The 19095-nt window shown below is 41.0% G+C and overlaps 1 protein-coding gene across 8 annotated transcripts in view; it reads right to left on the bottom strand.

Moving 5' to 3' along the window:
* NSMAF (neutral sphingomyelinase activation associated factor) overlaps positions 1-19095 on the bottom strand; it is a 37344-nt gene that overhangs the window by 8993 nt on the left and 9256 nt on the right. For 5 of the 8 annotated variants that reach the window (XR_014529338.1, XR_014529339.1, XM_083517888.1 and 2 more), the window contains exons 2-23: positions 18752-18841; positions 18572-18650; positions 18412-18479; positions 18274-18310; positions 17042-17092; positions 15308-15379; positions 14272-14319; positions 14127-14179; positions 13293-13422; positions 11560-11631; positions 10862-10970; positions 9284-9460; positions 7943-8022; positions 7150-7240; positions 6999-7062; positions 6753-6804; positions 5152-5272; positions 4295-4426; positions 3920-3962; positions 1911-2074; positions 1174-1282; positions 293-357 (exon numbers count right to left, since the gene is read on the bottom strand). Coding sequence is in view for 6 of the 8 variants with exons in the window: in XM_083517888.1 (XP_083374014.1) it covers positions 293-357; positions 1174-1282; positions 1911-2074; positions 3920-3962; positions 4295-4426; positions 5152-5272; positions 6753-6804; positions 6999-7062; positions 7150-7240; positions 7943-8022; positions 9284-9460; positions 10862-10970; positions 11560-11631; positions 13293-13422; positions 14127-14179; positions 14272-14319; positions 15308-15379; positions 17042-17092; positions 18274-18310; positions 18412-18479; positions 18572-18650; positions 18752-18841 (1907 nt within the window). In the remaining 2 variants the exon portion in view is untranslated. Of the gene's footprint in view, positions 1-292; positions 358-1173; positions 1283-1910; positions 2075-3919; positions 3963-4294; positions 4427-5151; positions 5273-6752; positions 6805-6998; positions 7063-7149; positions 7241-7942; positions 8023-9283; positions 9461-10861; positions 10971-11559; positions 11632-13292; positions 13423-14126; positions 14180-14271; positions 14320-15307; positions 15380-17041; positions 17122-17235; positions 17369-18273; positions 18311-18411; positions 18480-18571; positions 18651-18751; positions 18842-19095 lie in introns of those variants that run through there. The other 3 variants (XM_083517889.1, XM_083517887.1, XM_083517891.1) reach the window with 2 other exon arrangements.

The raw sequence follows: 19095 nt of genomic DNA, 5'->3' as shown, positions 1-19095 counted from the left end.
AAAAACATCAAAAGCTGATTTAAAAAAAAAGAAAAGAAAGCCAGCTTCTGAACACATACCATACATACCCTGTGCTTTGTCTGCACACAACCTACAACTCTGACCCAAGGCTTCTAGGAATATAGTGTGGGGAAAACCCACCACAAATACTGGTTTTACAGATCATAGGTCTCTGCTGAGTCTATTCAAAGAGGAATTCTATGCTGACCATTGGAAAGGGGCTACACAGTGTCACTGAATAATGTTCATATTGCTGAGGCTTGACAGCAGCCAGCCAAACAACACGACTCACCTTGAGATGTAGTGAAAATAGAAGACTGGTTGGAACTGCAAGGCACAGCAATTCCAGTGATTGCCCTGTTCAAAACATAGCAAGGAACTGTAATTAATATCTGGCAGTGTAAACCTAATCAGGTCTACTAAGTATTAAGTCCCACCAAATTCAATGGTCAAGTGTGCTGTTTGCATCCGAAACTGTTGATATACTTTTACACAGTTCTGGAATGGCATAAACCACAAAATTCCAGCAATCTGTTGCCCAAGACAGCCCTACCGAGGCAAGTAGAATATTTTGATGTCAAACTAGTAAGTCATCTGTGCTTCCTGATGGTGGCTGGCTAATGCTGGTATGGCGGCCATAACTATGTTTGGTATCTGTGCTGGCTACGCATTTGTTTCCAGGCTCATCTAATATGCAGGGTTTGGGCTTTTAAAGTCTTAAGCTGCCTGGGTCTAATGCGCTTAAGATGCCCACAAGGCTTCTCTTTCCAAATAGGCATTGCCTTTTGAAATCAATATTTGACAGCTGCTGCTTTTGTATTATTTTCAATCTTGTAACTGAGTATCGTTTTTTAATATTTGATTATTTAAGCACTTTAGTTTCTGTATATTTATTTGCTGCTCTGAATATTTTATAAGAAGTCAGGATAAAAATATGCAGTAAATAAAAAAACCCCAACTGATAGCAATAAGGACAATCATGTCATTTAGCCTAATCCTTGCATTGCACATCCACATATTTGACCACTCCTCCAACAAAGCAAAATCTCCCTCCCTCAAAATATTGCGTTTTTCTTCTAATTGACTAGACTGCACCATGTGTTACAAGGTTCAAAGGGTTTTACTGTCTCATTCTAGACCCCTCCTCTGTATGCTGTATGCAACAAAGTTTACCCTCTGTGAATCTTGTGTTGCCCATCTATCTTTAATCTGGTCATGTGGTTCCAAGCAAGCGTTATACTTTCTTCTGTTAGATCTTCGAAAGATTCTTCACCTGGAGAAACTAACAGACAATAAAATATGTCAACTAATAATGCACCCCCCCAAAAAAACCCCCAAATACAGTAGCAGGGAAGAGATATATTACAGATTTCATATAGTAAGCCAACTACAGTTTATTCAGCGTCTTTCACATTCCCTTCTGTCTCCATGTTGCCTCCTAAAGAGCATTTTATGATACCCTACCAGTTTAACCAATGTGGAGTGTGTGGTGAGACATGGTTGAAACAACGGAAGGCCACACTAAGTTAAAGTGCCAAAAGAGCACCAAAGCTTAAAAAGTAGGCTGAAACTTGAGGCATCAAATTAAGAAACTGTGGGTTTTTTCCTTCCAAGGAAGGGCTAATTTATCTCTACATACCCACTTCCCGCCGAATTGCAACTTCCTAGGCAATAATAACAGCATGCAAAAGCCCCTTTCCCACTCTGACTGCTGGAAGGGATTTTTGCAAACTAATAAACCACTATTTTTCAGAGCGTCTGACCTAAATCTTTATATTGAACTTGTTGGACAAAGAAACACAATTAAAGTCAGCTGCATTATCAAATACAGTACATAGACCCTCAGGGCCCCTTCCAACTCTGCAATTCTATCATTCTAACAGCAGTATCTGTAGCCCCACCAAATTTACCTGGAGACTCAGGCATCGAAAAATCGTGACTGGATGCTCGAGGAAAACTTTTGAACTTCGGGATAATCCTCCGAGGATGAGGGATTGTAAATAACTGTTTTGGAGTCTGTCCAAACTCTAGGATTTGTGTCAACAGCGCTACTCGCTCATTTGGGTCCATAATACTTCATGGAAAAAGAGAAGAGAAACGTATGGATATCAAATTTGGTTATACCACATTAATCCATCAAGAACAGGAAGTATCTATAACTCCAGTTTATATGTTATGACAACGACAGGCATACATTAACCAGAACTGCTTTTTCTCTTACTTGTGTACGCAAATGGATTTTATATTAACTCCCCAAATATGTCATGCATGTATGCAGTAAGCATCGTTCCTGCTGACATGCACATCAAATTTATGGACCTTACAGAACAAAAATGGAAGCCACAAGACAATTGTTCAAAACAGCTGGCAAAGCTACTTTATCATGAGTACATTGTAAGGCCTTAGAGAAAGAAATTATGCTTGTAATGAGCTGATAGGGTACAATGTTCCCATTTTCATAAGCATTTTTGCATTACCAGCTTATGTACACTAAGTGTTCAAAATAGAGGTTCCTGGGAGGTTAAGACGGTAAAAGATAAAGGGCCCCTGAACGATTAAGTCCAGTCAAAGGTGACTATGGGATGCCTTGCTCATCTTGCTTTTCAGGCTGAGGGAGCCGGCGTTTGTACACAGACAGCTTTCCGGGCCATGTGGCTAGCATGACTAAACTGCTACTGGCACAGAGGACCGTGATGAGTGCGAGAGCACACAGAAACACTGTTTACCTTCCCACCACAGTGCTCCCTATTTATCTACTTGCACTGGTATGCTTTTGAACTGCTAGGTTGCCAGAAGCTGGGGCAGAGCAACAGGAGCTCACCCAGTTGTGCGGATTCAAATCAACAAGTCCAAGAGGCTCAGTGGTTTTGACCAGGGGTAGGCAACCTAAGGCCCGTGGGCCAGATGCGGCCCAATCACCTTCTCAATCCGGCCTATGGACGGTCCAGGAATCAGCGTGTTTTTACATGAGTAGAATGTGTCCTTTTATTTAAAATGCATCTCTGGGTTATTTGTGGGACATAGGAATTAGTTCATATCCCCTCCCCCCCCAAAAAAATAATATATATAGTCGGCCCACCACATGGTCTGAGGGACAGTGGACTGGCCCAGGACTGAAAAAGGTTGCTGACCCCTGGGTTTAGACCACAGCGCCACCCACTCCGGTTGAAACAAAACAGCATGTCCATGCTGAAGACAGTGTGCAAGTGGATACAAGGATGGCAAGGGGTGCGGGCCCAGGGCTCATTTCTGGCTTCATAAGCCGTGGTTTAGCCAGCCAAGAAAGCTGCAGTCCAAGTGATTCCATGTGTTTCTTACTGTAGAAGCAGGAAACTTGCAGCTTTTCAACTTTTCTTTGTAAGTTATGAGAAATTCTTTTTCCCTATCTGAAGTGCCTGCAGTGTTTAGATGCCACCAGCACTGTGGTACAGGACACCTCACCAACTGTTTGCAATTACAAGTGGGACTTGCAATGCAATGTTGCAGTGCAGAGTGCCTCTTCAAGCGAGCTAGCCATGCCTTCCTTCTTCCATGATATTCCCTTCTAGATTTTGTACACACATACACTCTGACAGTCCATCAGCTTTCTGTGGCCAATGAGCATCCTCACTGGCCTATTCGGTGGGGTTTTCCAGGAATTGGTTTGTTTGCTTAACTTCTACAAACCCTGAAGATTTCCCAAGCCTGCTAATACCTTCCTTTTATGCATGGATGGTGCTGTTTTGGCTACTCCCAGCACATATGCCTGACTTTTTAAAGAATCCAGCAACAAACAGCCCCATTCTATCAAGATACATGCAAAAAGCTCATCACAAAGAAAACTGGTATGAAAACATTTTATGTTGGAAGAGAACATAATATTTTAAATTAAAACTGGAGGTAATCTTCCCACCCAGTCCTTTACCGTTAACTCAGTTACCTGTTCAAGTCTACTCCTCCTTCATAGGTTAATGGATGAAATACTAAAAAGAAGCAGAGAGCAGACACACAAAGTGAAAATGTTTCAGATTACAGGACTGTTGGTTCAACAAAACAATACTACAACACTGTGTCATTCTCACAACCCTGTCACCTCATACATAGTAAATTTCAACTAAATTGATTTTTTCAAAAATTCGCACATCTGGCTTTATTATGGCTATAATTTACAGCATACATAGAAGAATTTCCTAACTGATATGCTCTGCACACCGTGTTCCTTTATGAAAAACACTGATATTACCACCACAGAGTTTAACAGTTTAAAGTAGCCATTTGCATTTTCTTTTTATAAAAGTGAGGTGGGGGGAATCACCGTTCTGAGCTGCAATGGCCTCGTTTCCCTTCTGCTTGTAGCCAAACACTAAGTCAATCCATTCATGGAGATGTTCTGACACATACTGGCTTTCTAAAGCGTCTTGGCTCTTCTGGAGAAAATCGTCAGCATCTGAAAGAGATGGTGCCAATGTTTCCTTGTTAAATGAGAATAAAACCCCCACTCCCTCTTCCCTCTCAGCTTTTTTTTTAAAGAAAGAACTCACTAGAAGCGTTGGGTGATAATACTAATCAGTACTTCAGACATGTTTCGAAGAATCATTTTTCAGGATACAACAACTTTTTATTAAATGCACCTAGTGGAATCCTTTTGGTGGCTTTGCAGTAACAGAAGGATTTTTAAAAATGTTTTTATTTATTTTCATGGTACAGAAGATAAATTTTGAGAAAACAATTGTTACAACAGTAAACAACGAATAACTTGTCCTGACAAAATTACAAACTTTTATCATGCCATGTGTTAAAGTTTCATTTGATTGCTCTTTTTGATCCAGTGGACACCTGGAGGAAGGGGATTCCGGCCAATTTGCCCATCGTCTTCCCCCCTCCATGTCACCTTCCACCCTGATGGTTGCAGGTGGGAGAGGGGAACTGGCAAAAACTGCCTCTTTTCTTCTGTTACTGAAGTCATCAGCTAGATCAAAAGATCCTTCTGTGAGTGCAAAGGCACAAACCGGATTTCACCCATCGTATTTAAATTATGAAAAGAACTACTCTGGATACATGGGAGAGGGAATGGTACAAATACACCGACTATTTCCCAAGCTCTTGAGATGAATGAAAGCAGATCTCCAAAGCAGAAGTGAGATTATTAAGTGCTTCCAAAATTCTATTTACCAGATGCCCAAGGGGGAAGTTCTACATTGTCCACAATCTTTCCTCCTTGCGTCTTCCCCAAGTCCAATTTCAGACTATTCAGTAGGAAACTGGAATCATTTTCATAGAACTCAGGAATCAACTAAAAATAAATAAAAAGTGTGGAACAAGATTGTGGTGTTATTATTATTACTGCTGCGGTACTTAAAAACTATAATCGGTGTTTCCAAACTTAGCACACAGGGGGGGAAATATTCATATTGGATGTGGTCACATAACAGACTTCAGTGTTTCAAAAGGTATCTCACAGCTTGACTTACGTTCACTGCTCTGGGTTTTGATTTGAAAAACGAAACAGAAAACCTACGCATCAAGCAGAACTGGATGACTCATCTCCCTTGCCAAGTACAGACCACCACTTAAGAGGAAACAAGCATCAGCACTGGCCACTATCCAGAACCTAATTGGGTCCCATTCAGCATAAAGGTTGCCTTATAAACATGGACTGGAACTGCAGATTGTGGGCAAAATATGACAATGCTGCCAAAGACTGCATCCCTGGCAAGTTCTTCCCGTCTCCTCTGCAATATTTAGGAACACTTATTGATGACACATTGCACAAGTTTCCCACTATAGTTCACTGGCCAGTAGGGAAAAGTATAATGCAATGCCACAATACAGGTACAGTGGTGCCCCGCAAGACGAATGCCTCACAAGACGGAAAACTCACTAGACGAAAGAGTTTTTCGTTTTGGAGGTGCTCCGCAAAACGAATTTCCTATGGGCTTGCTTCGCAAGACAACAATGCCTTGCGAGTTCCTGCAGGTCCCCCCCCTTTTTCTAAGCCGCTAAGCCGCTTATCAGCTGATCCGATCAGCAGATAAGCCGCTAAAAGCCGCTAAAAGCGCTAATAGCGCTAATCCGTCAATGGGCTTGCTTCGCAAGACGAAAAAACCGCTAGACGAAGAGAATCACAGAACGGATTCTTTTCGTCTTGCGAGGCACCACTGTATGTACTGCTACAAATTGCGGAGGAAAATTTGATGTCAATATGCCCTTATATTGCTGCTGGTTTGCGCTCCAGGCTTACCTGGTCATAAGCAGACTCCTAACCTAGATCCTGGAAGTGCACTCAGACCTAAAAATAGATTCCAGGTGGCCTGCATGGTTTTGCCAGTGAACCTAACAGAATCTAGTAGATTAAAGTAGTCTAGAAGGCTTATCATAAACAGCAGCCTACACATAATATGTCAAAAGACACCACTGAGATCATGAAGGTGCTCTGCCAGGTTTCAAGTTTAAGCAGCTGCGTTCTGCCAACTTGGGACACGTGTCCATGTAATTCAGTATTATTGTCTGACTACAGATCAGTCATGAAGACGTCCCACATAATCTGATCCTTATAGCCAGAAATGCTGGGATTCAACATAGGACCTTCTGCATTCAAAGCATGCGTTCTACCACTGAGCTGTGGCCCCATCCCAATGGTTCTGATAAGGTCCTGAACTGATTTATTGTAAATTGTTTCTGGATTCTGTACTTTTAAAAATGGAATGCTGCAAACTCTCAGTAGGCAAGAGAAAGAACGGTTAACATAAATGGAAGTATTGAAGGCTCTTTACCTCTTTGAAGTCTGTTGCTCCATCTAAACAGTTCTTCCAGGTTTCTGCAATACTGGATATGAATAGCAGGAGAATAAAACAAAAATAAAAAGTTTCAGATATGTCTTATTTCAGAGCAAGATTTTGGTAGCAAAATAGGTTATTTATTTATTTTATGTCACCTAATAAGCTAATCTTTTAGGAGCCAGTACTAACTTAGATACTCAACAAAAACACAGCAATGCCATTAAAATACAAAAAACAAACCTGTTGAACATTCTGTCAGGATGATCGAACTTTCCATTTTGTAAGCAAAGCATGTATTCTGGTGCTGTGGAAGCAAGACAGCTCAGATATCACACCAGATGAGTCAAGCTTGACGACCACAAACTCAGGAGAACCTTGGCAGGTGACTTACCAACTCTGACAAGATAAAACAGAACGTAACCTGGTGACGAGTAGTGGCTCCCATACATAAACTTTGGTTCTGGCATTTCCCGATAACGTATCTATCAGCAGAGAAAGAGAGAGGGAGAAAAATTGCTCAGTGACAATTTCCTTTGGTGGTTTGTTAAGAGGCTGGGAATCAGGTCCGGCCCAATACAATTTGGCGCCTGAGGTGAGCCACAAAATGGTGCCGTCCCCAGCCAGGGAAGAAGTATGAGGGGTGTATGTGAAGCTCTACACTGGAAACAGGGGTGGGAGGTGAGGAGTTGGCAAATCCAGCCTCCAAAGAACATGTTGAAGTTATTGCCACTGAGGGAGCAGCAGCGGGCGATGCATCCTTGGAGGCCGGAACTGCTGCCTCTGGATCCTGCCACTCTTTGTGCAAATATCAAAGCATGTCAACATTGGGCAAACACTTAATGCTGTTTAGATCCTGCAGTTTGATAGGAACAGGTGGCTTAACTGCTTTGGGTAGACAAGGGAAGGGAAGGGAAGGGAAGGGAAGGGAAGGGAAGGGAAGGGAAGGGAAGGGAAGGGAAGGGAAGGGAAGGGAAGGGAAGGGAAGGGAAGGGAAGGGAAGGGTCAGAGCCAAATAATTCTATATACTAAGTTGCAGTTCAATGGGAAATACAGTGAACTTTACTGAAACATGAAATATTTCTCATCCATTATAACATAACTGTCCATATTTAGAAATGCACTAGATCGACTGTGTTTTTTTTAAAAATACAAAGTGTAAAAAATCACAGAAAACAAATACATACCAACAGTCTTTCCAGTCTTTCTTTATTTAGTGCACCTACTGGCTTACTGAGGTCCCGAAAGGTTTCTGGCTTTGTCAAGTCTACAAAAAAAGTTCAAAATTAATCTTCTGCAACGACTAAACAGCAACGGCCAGTGATTTTTTTTCTCCTTTCCAGTGCATTTGGAAAAGTACTACCATGGCAAATCTTACCCAACTGCCAACTTTCTCATATTAGCCCTTAATCTTTTAAAATCACAACTGCAAGTTTCATTTTGCAGGAATTGGGACAAAACAAGACACACATGTGTTCACTAACATTCACTCACTGGTTTGACTATGAACCGACAATAAGGATCCACTTTTACCACAAAATGGAGTGCAGTGGAATGGGAGCAAAAATATCCCTCTCTCCCGCTTTCTCTGCTTTTGAAGACTCTCCACCCCACCAAGTTGATGGACTCCTGGAATCAGAGCCAGTCTAGAGAGAGGAAAGACTGAAGCAGCAGAGTACCTGAAGATAAAGGGAGGAGGGCAGGAGAAAGAGGGCAGATTCCACTTTCATCCGCAGCATACTCCATTTAGTGAACAAAGGAGATCCCCACACTTCTGCTTTTTGCTAAACTTGCCCTCAGTGGTTTGGCTATGCATGCGTACATCTGGGTTTGCCTCAAGTTTACCAAATCAGGAAGGCAGAGAAGTCAGATACCCATTTTACTTTTGGAGCCATTTTAGTTCTGAATGGTAGCCTGTCTGTGAAATTGTAAACTCAGTTATGCTTCCTTCAATATCTCAAAATAGCATTTATATTAATCAAGTTAACAGTTCTCCAAAATGGTTTGGCAATTGTTGTACTCTTCCTGAGATAAGCAAATTGAGGCAAAGGCAGATCTAGCTTAACATACATGCTTTGAAAGTTATACACACAGGTATCCCCAAACTGTTGATAATGATCTCAAACTCCACTGGATTTTGTGCAAGCCTCGCCGAATGAACAGAGGCTATGCAGCAATGTTTATTGTATTACTCAAATTCTGTTTAGCTCCATGTACTATAATCATTAGCATTTGACCCTCACCTTTTCGCTGATTCCGTTTCAAATTTTCATGACACAACCTGCATATTCCTTATATGAAGTACACTAAACCACTGAATGCCGAGCAACCACTTAACTGAGTGCTATGCACCACTGACACCATGGACAGATGAATGCAATGCAACGAAGAGGCTGGAATAAGAAGCAGCCTCTGGCAACGCAAGAATCAGAATTCACAAGAAGCATGCTCTGCACCATCCTACTACATTCCCTCTTGAAAAAGAAACTAGCAATTCCTTGCTCTTGTTCTTCTACATAGGTTCTTACCCAATTTTGAACTAGAATAATCAGCTATGATCCATGGAAACACGGGATACTGGGAGAGGTCATTGCAGCTCCGATCAGCCAGATTGTTGAGGTGAAGGAGGTACTGGTAGTTGGAAATATGCCCTCGTTGCCATTGTAACATGTAACTCTCTGCTGTGTGCTCTGTAACATGATTCTCTAGACACCAGACAACAGAGAGCAGAGGAGAGATAAAGGCCACTTGAAACGACTCTTCTGGAAGCATTGCATACCTAACGGGCATAACGGGTGCACTATTAGTTTTCTCTACACTTATCCTTCAAGGTATCTAGGGCTTTCAGTCATCACTCATGAAGCAAGGCAGACCACTGGCCTGACAAACTGTTCACTGACCACCAAGATGAGTAGATTAAACAATCTCCCTCAAATTCACTAGCAAGTCTTTCCTGGTCTTTCTATAGCATGTGCGCCCAGTTATGAAATGGGGGCAGGGAAGTAAGGAACCATGACAGTGAGAACAATATATTGTCGGACAGCGATTCCACTCCCTTAATTTTTTTTTTTTTTTTGCAAGGGCTTCACAAAGTAGCATTTAAGGGGAGCTAAAGAAAGCAGACACAGATAGGCTGAGATGGCAATACTTAAGGACAGAAGAGAGAGGGATAAGAAGAAGAAGAAGAGTTTGGATTTGATATCCCGCCTTTCACTCCCTTTAAGGAGTCTCAAAGCGGCTAACATTCTCCTTTCCCTTCCTCCCCCACAACAAACACTCAGTGAGGTGAGTGGGGCTGAGAGACTTCAAAGAAGTGTGACTGGCCCAAGGTCACCCAGCAGTTGCATGTGGAGGAGCGGAGACTCGAACCCGGTTCTCCAGATTACGAGACTACCGCTCTTAACCACTACACCACACTGGCTCTCTAAAAGGCTACAACAGGGAACAGAAGCCCGGGGCAGCACTCTTGCAGGACAATACAAGTGAGGAGTTCTGTATGTAGGAACATGTTTGTCGGTGATGAGTAAGGGAGTTTTTCCACTTTCATACGTTCATGGATAACAACGCATGACAACTGCAATAAATATTAGGCAGGCTTCGCATTATCAAAGTTTTTAGCTTTGTTTACTAAATACAAGTAAAATAAACATGCTAATTTTGATCATTCTCTTAGGTAATATGCACTGGGGGAAAATCGCTTTGCATTGGAATTTTTTCTGATGCATACTACCCTAACCTGCATTTAAAAAAATCAAATGCAAAATTCTCTATGAAACCCACATTACTGTCACTTACCCTGCAACGTAAGGCAGCATTTGACCAGTTGCAAATGTCCAATTGCTTTCTACTACTTATCCTACACATTACTGCTATAAGGTGGTCTCAGAATTTTCAGTTCTAGATCTCCACAAAGCCAAAAACAACTTCTAATTCAACATGTTAGCATTGATTTCATTGCAACTTCACATTCATTCCAAAATAATACACACTTAATTTTCCCTCAAGTTTAAATCTATACCAAAACAAAAAAAAACCAACAACAACAAAACAGGAGACAAACTTTATCTCACACAACCCAATTTGCCAAAGAGAACAGTTATTTATACCTAAATATGTTGCCATGAAGAAATAGGCATTGTCTCTGTCCTGAGTGTTGTAGAACTTCAAATAGATGTCCGAACACAAATTGTTCTCAGTGCAAAATACTTCGAGACCCTTTCAAAATTGGAGAGAGACAGACGTGAAAAGGTTCATCAGGCAGCTTTATAATTCAGGATACTAGCACAGTATAGTTCAGGTAAAACAAAGCCTCTGGTATTTTTGTTGTTGTCCTCATAATATTAGAAGCTGTTTGTCAGAGGAATACAAGCTATTCTCTATACACCAATGAAAGGTACAGCATATAACGTAGTTTTAAACCTACTATGCTTTTACTAGAAGGACAATTGTTGCTACTTTCAATTTTTTTCTGTCGAATTTTCTCTGCCCAACACATTTGTTCACAAGAGCTATCATAGGTTTTATAGAAATGTGCAAGACAGATATGAATGTTGCAACATGATATGACGTGCTTTAATCCATGATAGGACTTGCTATGCCATAAACTACTGAGCAACTGCACTGTAACCAGGTACCTTTATTCCCCACTCATACGGCTGACATAGATAAGCCAACATGAATGTCAAACTGGAGCCACAGTTTGAGGGATGGCACAAACAGTGTTCTTCTTGGAATGTCAAGATGCAAGTTTAAACAACGAAGCACATTTGTGCGACCAAGGGACAAGAGTAAAATTTAATCTTACCAACGGCAATAGACCGTGCCTTCTTTTATAGATACGTCTGACACTATGCAGCATCACCTGAACCACCGGCTTCTGTAACAAAATGCACAGAACAAAAATATATATAATACTCCCAATTTTCCGCATGCATTGCTTATAGTAGTGGCAGGGCTGCCTTTCCACCACTCAAGCTTCTGGGGGCCACATGCCATTGGTGGGTGGGGCCTGAGGCAAAACTAGGCAGAGCAACAAATGTGAATTTGGGCTTTGTACTGTGTAATCTAGGTCCTTAATTATAGAATCACAGAGCTGGAAGGCACCCTGAGGATCATCTATGTAATGTAAGAATACGCAGCTGTCCCATATGGGATTGAACCTGAGACCTTGGTGTTATCAGCACCATGCTCTAACCAATTGAGCTAGCCAGTTCAAGCAAGAAAATACTATGTAAGGACTCATTTGAAACAGGCAAAAACACCCAAGGAGGCTGCAAAGCAGAACTGGTAAGGGGTGTGGCCCGGGAAGAAAGGCGGTGGGTGTTGTCTGGGAAGTCCCAGAGGCCTGGCAGAGAGGCCTTGAGGGCTGCTTCTGACCCCCGGGCTTAGGTAAACCTTCTCCATTTTACAGGATTGGGAATTTCCCTCTATATTCCATTGTTATCCAGAGCCGACTTTACATGCAAAAAATAAATAGTTGAATTTAAAAATCAAATCAAAATCAAAGCCTATTAGTTGCAAAGGAGTTGCATTTGTAATTAATTACCTAGGTTACCTATATGCATTCCAAGAAAGGCCAACTTGAAATAGTTTGATGGATAAGCTGTTTGTTGGCTGGGGAAATCAAACTTGTGACTAAGGATTAAGAATCCATTTCCACCATTTTACACAGACTCCAAATCTGACTGTAATTTATGAAACACCCAATGGAATAAGAGAACAGCTCACTACACATACTGATTTGAAAATGAAGAAACAAGACAGCACAGTGTGCCTCATTTATGAGGAATTGTAATATTTTATAGTTTGCTAACAGTCTCAACTTCTTTAACATTCTGGTTGAATCAGTGAACATCAACGACAGACAAATAAAAAGTTGCAGGTAATGTTCACTAGTGAAGCATCTGAAAATGCGACATTTCAAAGTGGATCCTGAAATCTATATCCTAATTTCAACCAGTAGTAACCCAACTCACAGCTCAAATAGAAGCCAGGGGTTTAGGATTCCCCACCTTTGCACACTGCAAAAAGATTCAAAGGGTGGAGGAGAGACAGGGAGGGATGAACTTCAGTAAGCCACCAGTGAGTGGCAGAGCACTATTTGCCTCCATAGTGGAGAACCTTTGAGACTCCAGATGTTGAACTCGCTCCCATCAATGCCAGCCAGCATGGCCAACGATCATGCATGCGAGGCATAGTTCAACAATATCTGGAGGCTCAGAGGGTCCCCACCCTTGTTCTGCCTGAAATATAATGCCTGGTATGATTCCCCAACTGGAAATTCAAAATGGGCACAGTGACAGCTTTCATTGGAGAAACTTAACCCTGGCATGTGAATTTTGAATTATGGAGAAACAGAACTGAGAAGTTGGAAACTTCTGCAGAGACTCAAGCCAGAGATCCATCAAGGTTGCCCCTGATGCTCACTTGTGTGGCTCATAGGAAAACCTCACATAAACACTTTGAGACACTTTAGACAGTTATTTGCTCATGGTTCAAAGAACAGGAGGATGGAAATTTTTAGTGCAGGTTACTTACAGGGTAGCCATTAAGAGGCTGGAAATACAAGTTTGCATCAGTGATGCATACAAGTCCCGGATTAGTCACCAACGGAGTGACCATTTCAGCTTTGCATTCCATATGCAACGTTTCAGAAACATTTTGAAATCTAGAAGAGGAACAAACTACAATTATTTTCTTCAATGCAGGCACCTGCTAAAGGTTAGCTGGGTTATTTCACACCTCTTAATGTGTTTTTTAAAAGACGAAGTTCACCTCAATTTTCTAATTTCTATTAACAAATAATAATTCTCTTTACCTGAACTTTATAATCTGCAATAACCTGAAGACTCCTTGGCACATAATGCATTGCAGAATTTATAGAATTTTTTTTTCTCCTTTCAGAATAAAACAAAGCAACAAGGATGCCCCACATTTTTCACATTTAGGCATATTTGGACATTTTCTCTGGTATCAATAACTGAATTATTTTACTCCAGCATTCATAAGAAATTTGTAGAACTTAAAAAATATTGAAAGAGGGAAGGGGAACAGAGGAACTCCTAGGGCAGGCTTCCTCAAACTTGGCCCTCCATATGTTTTTGGCCTACAACTCCCATGATCCCTAGCTAGCAGGACCAGGGGTCAGGGATGATGGGAATTGTAGTCTCAAAAACATCTGGAGGGCTGAGGTTGAGGAAGCCTGGCCTAGGGTATAACTGGTTAGGGCAGCATTAAAGGAAGCAGATGACTCCTGCTACTAGTATACTATTTGCCTTAAATCATCCTATGCAGATGGTTTCTAAAAACAGGAAATGAAATTCAAAAGGAAGGAATTTTTATGATGTGAATTATTTATATTAAGAAGCATACCTGTTCTTATCAAACGGTGTCCTGGCCAAACGTGACTGCAATATAGCAGTTATCTAAATTGAAAAAAGGAAATAATACATTACGTTTTGGACATGAACCTAAGACATTAGTTTCCACTAATACAACATCCATAGTATATATTTACCATAGCAGCCTGGTCCCCCAGTTTGTCCAGGTGAGATGCCCTGTACAGCTGTTTAAAAATAAAAGCAAGAAGATTTAAAAAGAGTTTCTTTAGATATATCTAATGCACCTGAAGTCCCCAGGGACAGATCAGGCCTGTAGAAAAGCATTCTGCACCAGATTCATTTCCACCTCCAGGCATGTGTCTGTGGAACAGCTGCTCCCACAACCACAAGAGTCACTATTTAATACCTATATGAATCCTCTGGGAGCGCTCATTATAGGTTTGAGGGCAAGGCAGCATCAGTATGCTTGTGACACTCAGCTTTATTTCTCTTTAACATCTGAATCAGGAGACATTGTCTAGTCCAGGGATGGCCAACTCCTAAGAGATTGCAATCTACTCACAGTTCAGGTCAAAGTTGTTCAGCTTTTTTTAGGGAGGAAAGTCCTGGTTTTTAGGGGTTCAGGGCAAAGTTGCAGAGCTTTATTAGTGAGAAAGGGGAAAAGCTGCTCACCGAAAGATCGCTAAGGAAACAATCAGCCTAAGAAAACTCCGTCTTCTGGAGATCGTGCAACAATAGAGGACAGGGCATGGCCGGATTCTATTTTACCACTGCTAAGGAAAGGGAGTCAGCGATCTACTGCGACCTACCAAAACCTCCCAGAGATCTATCAGCAGATCGCACTTGACCTGTTGGACACCCCTGGTCTAGTCCATGGGCCAGTGCTTGGCTGCATCTTGGATGCAGTGGTGAGATGGACGAGGAAAACAATCTGAGATTGAATCCTGGTAAGAATGAGGTACTGAGGGTGAGTGGTCCCCATTTCCAAGAAATTGGCCAAGTGCCTATTCTGGATGGGGACCCACCTTCCTTGGAGGTTTGAAGTCTGTAGATAACTTCTGGATCTAGCTCCTTTGCTGAGGAGGAACTATTTGCACCTGTATGAGCTATCTGCTCAATTTTTTTTTACTACAAAGGGGATTTTATGCTCCTTTGTAGGTACCAAAATAATGCACAATTGCCGTTTGCCATCATGTCAAATTGAATTCTCACCTGGTGAAGGGTATGCAGAACATCGTCAACTTTCCCAGCAACGTCCAGTTGAAATAGGTATTCAGTTTTACCCTAACAAAGAAAAGTGAACCATTAAAAATTACACTGAAACCCAGGGGGCGCACCCACTTGCCGCACTTTTAAAGAAAAACAACTCTTAAAATAGGCAAGGACTACAGTGGTGCCTCGCAAGACGTAAATAATCCGTTCCACGAGTCTCTTCGTCTAGCGGTTTTTTCGTCTTGCGAAGCAACCCTATTAGCGGCTTAGCGCTATTAGTGGTTTAGCGGCTATTAAAGGCTTAGTGGCTAAAAGGCTATTAGCGGCTTAGAAAAAGGGGGGAAGCGAAAAAAAATTGCAAGACTCGCAAGACGTTTTCGTCTTGCGAAGCAAGCCCATAGGGAAATTCGTCTTGCGAAGTGCATCGAAAAACGGAAAACCCTTTCGTCTAGCAGGTTTTTCGTCTTGCGAGGCATTCGTCTTGCGGGGCACCACTGTACAGCTCAGTGGTCCAGCACGTGCTCTTTATGAAAAAGGTCCCAGGAATCTGCAAAGACTCCTGCCTGAAATGTCAGAGAGATGCTGACACTCTAGATAGAGCAGGGATAACCACCTTGGTGCACTCCAGAGGCTGCTGGACTACAATTTCCATCACCCCTGACCACAGGCCATGCCAGTGGGAACAATGGGAGTTTGAGCCCATTATGTCTAGAAGGCACCAGCTTGGCCATCTCTGCATAGACAATACTGAGCTAAATGGACCAATGGTCTGAGTCTGTATATTCTTTTTAGAAAAGCATGCTTGTCCTCCAGTCTGTGAACTTGTTACACTTGCACAGCAGTGATGCTACCCACTGCATTTGCGAGTTAAGGGCTGCCCTCTTCTGAGGATTTCCAGGCCGTTCACATTAGGATATGAACTGCAAAGCAAGAGTTTTCACGAGGTTGCGTATGATGTCATACGCATAAATACCCCTTTGCAAGCAACCTGACATGAAGCTGACTATACCATTCAAATGTCAGAGAATGGAAGTTTCTGGATGAGAAGATGTACAAGGGACTCATATATCAGCTTTTTGCACTTCATGCAATAACAGACAGAATGGGGAAGTTACAAATATCACCTTGTGGGTAACATGAACTGCCCTTAAAACTGGTTCTAACATATTTGAAGGTTTTTAAGGAGAGGTTGGGTGGGCATCTATCATGGATACTTTAGTTAAGATTCCTGCATTGGCGAGGTTTGGACTAGATGACCCTTGGGTCCCTCCCAACTCTATAATTCTATGATTTCAATTCAGATAAAGCAGGCACCCAAGTCACCTTCTATATTTCAGTGTAATATTTTTATTTCCCTGAACAGCAATATAGGATCTATATTAGCTGTTTTACCAGCCCCCTAGTTTCTTCAAACTCTTTCTCATGCTTGCAGTATTTGGTGAACAAAACAAATGCCTTTACAAACACCATTCATCTATTTCCCCAAGAACATTTTTTTTAAATAGGCACCAGCATCTGTATAAATTTCATATTGTAATTATTAATATATAAAAATTCACAAAGGCAAGTGCCATCTAATGCTACATATTTCCGTTCTCTCTCGCTCAAACACAAGTCTTTGCTTTCTTTTAGTGAACTTCCTCAAATAACTTACTGCTACTGTTCTTTCAGGAACAATAGTCTTTATGACGTTAAGATATTTGCATGCAAGTAGCAGGGTAAATATATACTCACTCTTTCCATTTTAAAGGGTGCAATGACATTTTGCTCTTTCGTAAGAAAAGCCTAAGAAAGAGGATAGTTTATTGAGAGTGCTTAGAGAATCACTAAGTGGTTCCTCCATTTATCTGTGTGGTGAGATGCTTATTCTCTCTTGAGATTCTTGGGAACAAACACCCTATCAAATTACTTGAGGAATTATTCAGCACTATGTTCCTGATTGAATTTTTTAAAAACTATATTTAGAATAAATTTTCGTATTTGTCTTTCTTCGTTGTTCCCCAAATGCTACTGTTTTCTGTCCTTAAATGTTCTTTCATCTTTCTCTTTCATAATGTAAAATTACATCCATGTTTCAACATCTCATCCCTCCCCCCCCTTACCAAACCCGGTTATTTTATTATGTTTTTATACGTGTTGGAAGCCACCCAGAGTGGCTGGGGCAACCCAGCCAGATGGGCGGGGTATAAATGTATTGTATTGCATTAATTATATTATAATTATTCTTCCTTGAATTTTTCCCTTCCTATTACTTGAAATGCACCTCCCATCACCTATCTTCTTAAAGCCATTTCTAAAACCCATCTAATTCAGAAGTTAAAATTGAAATAAATTTAAACAAAACTTTTAAATCATACCTTTCCTTGTCAAGAGACCATCTCAACAGGTGTTAGCCAGTTGGTTATTTTCCTCTTGAAGGCTCATAGCTCAGGGGTGGAGCAACTGCTTTGCATGCAGAAGACTTCCATGTCCACCCCCCACATCCTGCCACTCCTGCTCAATCTCCTCCCACACACCATTTTTGTTTTTCAGTTATCATAGTATTAGAAGACTTTTAATGGTTACATGAGCTGCATTTTTTTTGGATAAGTCATCTCACCTGTAGCTCTAATGTGTGCCCTCCCATTATTCACAACCACAATTTATCTGATATCTCTGTTCAAATATATTTTCTGTCAGGTTTATTCAGCAGCAGAATAAACTCATTTGTATGTCAATGTTACCTAACAGCTAACACCCTATCATTAAAAACATTGCTACGGGTAGGTTTCCCCACAAATTAACATGATGGACTGTGATTGCAATATACTATGTATATGTATTTTTAAAGCCACACAACAAGCAAGTCCCTGGTTAGGCTGATTTTCAACTAAATGAGTTTAGGTGCAACAGAATCCTAAACTAAATGAGTTTAGGATTCTGTTGCACCTAACCCTTTACTAAATTCTGGAGAATGAGGAACTTACCTGATTGGATAAAATAGAAATCTGTCCAGGGAGTGCCCTAAAACACAGATGTGAAAACCAATCACCACACCAATTAAAACCACAAGCTAAAAAGAAAAGGAAAAATTATCTATAAACGCTTTCAAAAAAATCACATACCCTGCATAGAAATCATTTGTATCACTATCCTCTGGTGCTTCTATTTTAATGCAGTCTCTCAATGGAATCTATGGGAATTTACATAAATATACATTAAATTATTTTGTTTTGAAACTGAAGCCGACCACAAAGCATTGCCATCAGTTACTAACGTACTTACTTTAATAATGGGGTAGCTTATTTCATCAGGTTCAAATATCACTGATTTTGAGCAGATTTTTAATGACCCCCTGATTTTCCTAAGAGTTGAAAAAACATTTAAAAGTTATTGCAGAATTCTAAGCAGATGTAACACCATAACTTCTCCAGTCTTCTCAGTTTTATGGAAGTGCTATTGTACCTTCTTTCTCTGCCATCCTTGTTAAAAATGTAATTAGCTGTATGCTGTTCAAAGTAGTATTCCTCCAGATTAAGGAGTAGCAAGGAAAACCTGCAAACAATAAAAACAAAATTATTATTTTTTGACTGTCACAGCACTTTACGCTTTACTAAAGGAGTGAGGAACCTGTGACCTTCCAGGTGTTGTTGAACTACAGTTTCTAAGATCCCTCGCCACTGGCCATTTTGCACAGGTTCCCCACCCCAATTATTCAGAAAATATTTACTTTGTCCACAGCTTTCATGCAAACATGAAGAAAAATGTTTTTAGAGAAAGAGCTAATCTATATTTTAATGGCATATCTG

The sequence above is a fragment of the Podarcis liolepis genome (genome assembly GCF_965112155.1).
Source record: "Podarcis liolepis genome assembly, chromosome: 8".
In the NCBI taxonomy this organism is placed as follows: domain Eukaryota; kingdom Metazoa; phylum Chordata; class Lepidosauria; order Squamata; family Lacertidae; genus Podarcis; species Podarcis liolepis.
The sequence above is the reverse complement of the archived record's forward strand: the minus strand, read 5'-3'. Positions and strand labels throughout refer to the sequence as shown.